Consider the following 8,525-nt stretch of genomic DNA (forward strand, 5'->3'; position numbering starts at 1 on the left):
TCAAGCGGCCACCTACATTATAATGTATTTAATATATCTTAATATATTATTATATCTTATTGTATTTTATATATATATATATATATTATGAATATCAAAATGCGTGTAAATTCCTACACTTTCTTGCATTTTCCTAACTAGTTTCACAACTACTATGTTAAACATTATAACCATATGTCTGTTGTGTGTGTAATTACGATTCCTATATTCTTCTTTAATTTTGACATTTCGCATATTTAGAAGAAACCTAGCAGTTAACGAGATCGGATATAACCCGCAGCATTACTGTTTGGATTGTGAATGCTCAGAAGATGACTACAGTTTACTTTGTGGTGAAGATGGTCAAAACTACAGATCCGCATGCCATGCTGCTTGTCAGTACCTTGATACGCGCACTTTTGTAAGTCCACACAGTTTTCTGTTTATTTTATATACCATCCTTCAAATATGATATCACTTATAAACTCCGGGGGTAACATCTGTGCCAGTGATAGGGAAAAAAACGCAAAGCCATGTGTTGAAGACTTATCTCTAATGATATCATGTACAGTAGTATAGCACATCAGACTTAGGAGATTTGTTGTTGTATTGTAAGATAGTCTGCGTGTGAAAACATAGCGGATCTTTTCCCTTTGGCCGGCACATTTAAAAAATAATTTTTTGTAACTAAACTCTTTCAAAATTCGTATACTTGTAGAAGTGTCACATAAAACATCATTTACTCTTGGTGTTTTTGAGAAAATTGCGTATTTTCGAAGTTATTTCGTGTTAAAGTTGTCGTATTTCGGTAATTTCAACCAATCAATGACGTCTATTGAGGTGAAAACAATTACTGCTGTTGTTTGTCAACAACAACTTCTGGCGGTATATATTTCGTTTGTCACTGTTATTTATGACATCGTTCGTGCGTTTGTACTGGTTTTAGCTTTAGGGTTTTAGGTTTAGGGTTAGGATTTTAGGGTCAGGGTTAGGGATGAAAGGATGAAAGGCAAAGTGAACCTGGGTGGAATTTGAACTCAGAACGTAAAGACGGACGAAATGTCGCTAAGCATTTTGCCCGGCGTGCTAATGATTTCCGCCAGTTCACCACTTTATGATGTTCACGGAATGCGTTACTATTGCTCCTTGTTTAGGTTTTTATGGAATATTGATTTGTTCCTTTCGGGTAGATTCCTGAGAGTAGATCACTGAACTTCTACAAGTATTAACTGCGATAAATCAGTGCGATGCCCAGTGAAACATTTCACTCGTTTCCTCCTAGCACTACAGAAACCGAACTGGCCCTGAACCTATTAGACAATATAATGTTCATAAAACCAAATAGCGAGGTATTATTAATGCTGCTTTCTGTTTCTTTTTACATAATACAGTTGTGTTAAGCACTACTTCCGGCTTTACGTTGTAAGTTCAAATTCCGTCGAGGTCGACTTTGCCTATCGTCCTTTCGGGGTCGATATAATAAAGTACCAGTCGAGCAGTGGGGTCGATGTAAAAAAGATTAAGCCTTGTGCCTACAGCAGAAAAGAATTGCATGAAGCAAATTAAATGCAGTGTTAGATTTCGGTGTAGATTATATATGTATGTAATATTCTGTACATTTACAAAGGAAAAGGAGAAATCTTTTAAGGAACAAAGAAATTTATGCGAAATAGGAAAATGGACCATCCGCTAGCCGAACTAAAAAATGTTATAAAAAAGAATACAATATATACAAGAAAAAAATTACGAAAGGAAACGGGATTAAGTAGCTGTATGCTGTCAACTTAATGCGACAATTCCCTGAAGGGAATAATACTACTGTTGGTTAGACCTAGGAAGCTGCACCGCTTCCTGTCGGCCTTGACACATTTCCTGTGTCCTTATGTTTTCAAGGGAGAGATAAGTTGACAGCGTACAACTACTTCATCGTATCACTACTGCATAAATCTCTCCGAGAGATTTAGAAATGTAATATTTGTAAAAAAAAAAAAAAAAGGGAACAGGATTAACCTGTATTCTCTTTTTATTGTCTCTTTTCCTAAGACTGCAGTAACTGTTTTTGCCAGTGGACTATTCACATATGCCACCCTCCACTCAATTTCGTTAATTTACTCGTCGTTCTCTCGTTATACTGACAGGATATAAGAGTTTCACATATGGATCTCTACTTCATCATTTTTTTTCTTTGTAGCAAATTCTTGATGTGTTTCCCCTGAAAGCTTCGAACACTCATAGCTGTATTCATTAAACTCAATTAAATATCCGCCGGTCGAATAGGTTTAAGAACAGATATCTGTCTGCCCACAATAGTGTGGTGTTAAATGTCCGACTGAATTTGTGACACACGTTTCATTCCTAGTAGAAGTATTCATTTAATTCGCATTTCGTACCTTCAATTTTTGTTGCGGTTGATATTCTGCTGAAAGAGAAGTTATTCTGGGTTTTCCCTGTCTTCAGTTATTTTGCTTTTATCAACTTTTATCCGTTTATTTTTACTTGCATCATTAATCATTACACGTCAAATATATGCTTTACATATTAAACAATATATCTTGTTTTCAGCAATATTCCAACTGCTCGTGCGTTGGTGGAAATAAAACAGCTCATTTTGGTGCATGCCCAACTAACTGTAAGGCCGGTTTATACTTAACAATATTAAACTCAATACATTCAATATTAGTAGGCCTGACAACCAGTCCGCATATAATCATCTTAATGAGGTATGTTGCTTCCTTATTTTCTCCCTTTTTTTTATACATCATATGTCAAAGCAGATAGAATTGTGAGTGATGTTGTGGAGTAGTTATGATAGGCAAAGAGGCAAACAAAAAGTAAGTGGAGGTTAAGAAGTTCGCTTCGCAGCCCTCCTGGTTCCAGTAATGATTACACTGCATGGCAACGTGAACAATAACGGTCGATGGAGAAACTTTCCATCTGTTTCCTCCGCTGTCGTAAGCGTATAAGAGATATTTTTACATTCTTCTTATTTTACCCACAGCTAGGCTTTGTAATGCTCAAATTTATTTAAGTTCTCTTGATTCACACTGTGTTGTGCATAGCACACACTCACATACACATACAACATGGTGCCATCAACGTCAGACGTACAGATGTATAGAACCGTTAAACATTTCTTTTTGAATGTTTCCTTCTTCAATAACACCGATTCCTCTAACCTAAATCAGTAACTGGCTTATTTCATCAATTATAAATGAGAGAAACACCTTTTACTTACCAACGTAGCGTTATTCAGACCGCCTTTTGCAAATTACGTGGAATTTTGCTAACACCATCAAAGCTGAAACTAATAACAGCAGCACCAATGCAAATAGCACTACTGTTCTAGTAAGTTGTTTAAGAAGACGTGAGTACTCTTCTCATTGTACACATGCCTTACATCTGAGCCAAGATGCTATGTAAAAGCCCATGATGACTCTTCTATCAGATATATGAAGCGGTTAAAAAAATACTGAGACGAAGATCACTCCGACTTAAATATCTTTACGGCGAAACAGCCTTTGGTAAGAAGTATCTTTCTTCGAAGAAAAACCCTACATACATATGTGTGTGTGTGTGTGTGTGTGTGTGTGTGTGTGTGTGTGTGTGTGTGTGTGTGTGTGTGTGTGTGTGTGTGTGTGATAGGTGCATTCATACATGTAAATGTGTGTATGTGTTCACAAAAAAGTTTACAGTGATTTTGAAGGTTCACCATGGGTAGCTTCCTCAAACTGTCAAAGAAAGCTAGTGTATAGCGAGTTCCCTGTTAATACTGTAAAATCACTGCAACAAGATATGTTTTACTCCATATTAAGTTATTTATAGTTTTACCTAAAAGAAAAAGATATAAGATTCTCATGACATTATACTTTTCAAAGCCCTTGAGAATAGCAGGATGAAGGGAGAAGTTTATCTTCAAAACCACTGACCTAATCTGAATGCTTACAACAAAGCGAAGTCGGCTAAAGCCTTGGTGACTGTATTAAGCCAGACAACGAATTAAGAAGTCTACCATGGTATAATTTGGACTCAGAACACAAAGCGCCGAAACAAATATTGTTAGACACCTTGTTCAACTCTCAGACAATTCCGCCAATCCACTGTCTTGCACAAGGGATATATTTATTGACTCAGAAAGCATAAAAAGCAATTTTGACCCCGAATGTTATGGGATTCGAGCTGTGAGCATTACGCTGTGCTGTACCGAATAATTACGTTGTCTTCTACTCTAATGACACTGCCACGAAAGAATATTTATCGAGTTTGCTCTATATGTTTGTATAAGCAAAATAGGTCATGCGTCACGATTTCAATGTAATAGGTTCACTTAAGGGACAAGGGTGCAATGGAGAAGCCCCGATGTGATTACTCGACCTATCAGAAATAGTAGCGAAACCGCATATCACGCTCTACCGAATTGAAACTTTAGAAGCAAAATAAATTTGTGGTGTAATTCTAGAAATAAAGATGAGATGCTCGCGGTTGGGATGAGTTTAGCAAAGGCCAACTCGAATAGGGCAGCTCACTTCTTAGATTGAATGTCAACAACAACGAAAACAAGTGTGTGTAATCGAAACACTTCTGGTCTTTTTATCCGATATTTATCATCCGGTGTAAGTTTTAGTATCAATTACAATATTAGATAGAATTATTTCAGTTAGAAATAAATGTGTTTACGTGTGGAGAGAGGGAAGCGCGTTGTGTGTGTGTGCGTGCGAGTTATATAACCCCCAACTCAAGAATGTTGACACCTTTTGTCAAGCCTACAGTATTGCCTAGGAAAGTATAAACATAGCCGCATTACATTAGATAGACAGATATCATTAAACAACACATTACAATTTTTTCTGTTACAAACATGGGAATTAGCATCTCCTACAAAATTGGTGATGCTAAATTCAGATCTGTCAATCAAATTTCTCTTGATGTTTAGAAATCCGCATTGCAAGACGCCTTAAAAGTTGTTAGAGCGTTTAACAGAATGCTTCGGAATTCGTTCCGATTCTCTCCGTTCTAAGTTCAAACACCACTCGGGGTAAACTTTGCCTTTCGACTTTTTGCAGTTGCTAAAAATGTAAGCAATCCAAGGCAGAAGTGTAAGAATGTCGGATCAGATGACCCAACGTTATTTGCTACAGTTCTTTGCATTTTAAGTTCAAATCCCACAATAACCTACTCAACTCGTCGCCCTGTTTAACACCACCACCTTAGTAACTTGTGTGCCTTTAGCATTTGATCCTGGAGTTTGTTTTTTCCTTCGTGAAACCAGCTCTATTTGTTATACTAGATAACTGATTCGTGGGTTCATACCAAATCATGCCGACCGCAAATAACATAACTTTTATTTCACCAGTCAACCAACTTGTTAACATAGCTTTGTTCTGCGCAGTGTAAATTTCGGGTGCCTATTTCTGCCCCTGTCTCCTACCCTGCAACTAAGATATCAGTTTCAAATTTTGACACAGGGCCAACAATTTCGGAAGAGGTAATAAATCGATTACATCGACCCAGTGCTCAATTGGTACTTATTTTAACGACACCGAAAGGATGAAAGACGAAGTCAACCTCGGCGTAATTTGAACTCAAAACGAGACGGATGAAATGCGGCTAAACATTTTTCTCGGTACTCTAACGATTATGTCTGCTCGCATCCTTCCTTGCTTCTGAGATATTAATTTCAAATTTTGGTACAAGGCCAGCAATTTTGGGGCAGGGATAAGTCGATTACATTAACCCCAGCACTCGACTGGTCCTTATTTTATCGACTCTGCGACAGACCGGCGCCCTATTCAGGGAATAGCCCTTTTTAATATGAGTCATTTATACGCCACGGAGCCTAGGTTAAACTCCGGTCTTGTGAGTTTTGTGGTTTATATTTTATTTGTTTTAATTATTAGACTGCAGCCATGCTGGGGCACGGCCATTAATTTTTAGTCGAATGAATCGATCCCAATACTTATTTGTCATCCTGGTACTTATTCTATCGGTCTCTTTTTGCCGAACCACTAAATACAGAGATTAAACAAAAAATACCAACACCGATTGTCAAGCGGTAGTGGGGGACAAACTCAAACTCAATGACACGCATGCGTATATATATGTGTGTGTCTGTCTGTCTGTGTATGAAGTGCTTCTTTCAATTTTCGTCTTGGTCGGTCTGTGGCTATAGTAGGAGACTCTTGCCCAAGGACCCACGCAGTAAGACTGAACCCGGAACCACGTGGTTGGGAAGCAAGCTTCTTTATTTCATTACATTTGCCATAAAGGTATAATACAGATGGAAGCTTGTGGGCTGGACATAGACACAAAGATAATGGAATGAAAAAAAGAGAGATGGTTGGTGGGGGAAGCAGACAACTCCCGCCGATTGCTACTTCCCGAAAACATAGTTTTTTTTTAAAAAAACACAAATGAGGTATTGAACCTCTTACAACAGTTACAAATTGAGGCGCAATTATTCGAGTAGAGGGACGCCCTCAAAAAACACTTCTCACCGCTAAGTGAAACTTTAAACACAACTACAGGCAGACAAATGCCCGGAACTCAGTAGAGATTTCTTGTTCGACAAAATAATTAAACACGAGCAACAAACCCCCACTGAATTCAAAAACAAATTTCTTACCTTGTAGTTGTGCTTCACTTGTTCAATAATTCACGACGTTGGTTGTACAGCGTCGTGACTCCTAACAGTGCAAAGAAAAACACTGACCAACGCATGCGCGGAAGCAAGGTCCTTACCACACAACTATGCTTGCGCCTTTACAGGAAAAAAAAATTAACAAAAATGTCGAATTTAATTTCACAAAATCTGGATGTGATAAAAAAAAATTCTATACACAGATTTGAAATCCATGCACCAAAGTTACCCCGAAAATTCCATTTTGTTTCCTTGTTAAAAATACATTTGTGTTACAGAGACGTACTTGCATGGCAAGTGTATTGGTCTGAGATCTTGTTTTGGAACTAAAACGATCGCAGCATGGAAGACTCAAGTTAGCCATTTAAAAATACGCAAAGACCGCTAACTTCTCTTAGATATCTTGTTTGTAATATGGTGTCAAAGGTTTCGTCGCTGTAACCAGATCGCAGTTTCGAGCGACGAAATTTATGATAACTTATTACACAGAATAAATGCTTTAGTTATGTAAACGGTCTTTGTGTGTTTCTGAATGGCTAAATCGTGTCTTCAACGCTGCTATGCAATTATGAGTTAGTGTATTTTATGGTTTTTACAAATAAATTCATTTTCAAAACTCACTTTTCAGGTGTGTTTTGGATTCAGATAAATCGATGGCCATTTCAGTCACTACATTTATGTGTTCAGTTTTCGGTAAGTATTTTACATTCTTTGTTGCTATATTTATTTTTAGTTTATGTATAATTGTGTAGGTATGTATAACAACGCATCACCTTCATCGTTGTCGTCGTCTTCACTATCGTCTTCTTCATCATAGCCTTAGTCACCACTTTTCCTCCGTTTGCATCGGTCAGATGGAATTCTTAAAGTCAGATTTTCTAAGGTCGGATGCCTTTCCTGACGTCAACAAACATCTCTTTCCAAACAAGGTAATATTTCTCCATGGCCGGGAGACTAGAAACGAAAGGCTCTGTTTGTATGACAGTGACGCTTGTTTATAACGACCCCGTCATATAAACACAATGAAACATATATACACACACATGTAACACGTACACACAAATATAAATACACAAACACACACACAGACACGTATGAATGTCTGCGGGCATGTGTGTGCGTGTGGTTTAGTGGTCAGGATGTTGCACTCATGATCGTAAGATTGTGGTTTCGATTCCTGAACCGGGTGATGCGTTGTACTCCATCAGGTGAGAGATAAATATTGTTTAATGAACACAGTATATATTTTTATAAGTTACTAATAGTTTCATGCAATATGTCATTTTCATTGAATGAAACTGTTAGTAGATTGTAAACATAATGGAGTGGCTGTGTGGTAAGTAGCTCTCTTACCAACCACATAGATTCGAGTTCAGTCCCACTGCATGGTACCTTGGGCAAGTGTCTTCTACTATAGCCTCGGGCCGACCAAAGCCTTGTGAGTAGATTTAGTAGACGGAAACTGAAAGAAGCCCGTCGTATATATGTATATACATGTTTGTGTGTCTGTGTTTGTCTCCCAACATCGCTTCACAACCGATGTGTTTACGTCCCCGTAACTTGGCGGTTCGGCAAAAGAGACCGGTAGAATAAGTACTAGGCTTACAAAGAATAAGCATTAAAGCCCTTTTCGGGGCTACTTTATTTGAATTCTTACTATCGGGTAACTAATTTCATGTTATTACATAACTGACCTCATAATTTAGGTTTTCATAACTTATTGGGAATTCCTAAAAACAAGATAGTTCGGTATTCTCTGTAAATGCACAAAAACTGTTTTAAGGACTACATACTTTGTATTGTTATTGGATTAGCAAAACAATTATGAGAACGAAACCAAGGGATAAGCCCCGCTTTCCCGGGAATTATCGGCTATGTCAGCTAGTGTATGTATGTATGTGTGTGTGTGTGT

The 8,525-nt window shown here is 37.8% G+C and overlaps 1 protein-coding gene across 1 annotated transcript in view; it reads left to right on the forward strand.

Annotated features, from left to right (window-relative positions):
• The window catches only part of LOC106871551 (solute carrier organic anion transporter family member 2A1), a 15,949-nt gene that overhangs the window by 4,670 nt on the left and 2,754 nt on the right, over window positions 1-8,525 (forward strand). The window contains exons 3-5 of the mRNA XM_014918054.2: window positions 241-400; window positions 2,542-2,699; window positions 7,242-7,306. Coding sequence (XP_014773540.1) covers window positions 241-400; window positions 2,542-2,699; window positions 7,242-7,306 — 383 coding nt within the window. The remainder of the gene's footprint in view (window positions 1-240; window positions 401-2,541; window positions 2,700-7,241; window positions 7,307-8,525) is intronic.

The sequence above is a fragment of the Octopus bimaculoides genome, chromosome 4, assembly GCF_001194135.2.
Source record: "Octopus bimaculoides isolate UCB-OBI-ISO-001 chromosome 4, ASM119413v2, whole genome shotgun sequence".
In the NCBI taxonomy this organism is placed as follows: domain Eukaryota; kingdom Metazoa; phylum Mollusca; class Cephalopoda; order Octopoda; family Octopodidae; genus Octopus; species Octopus bimaculoides.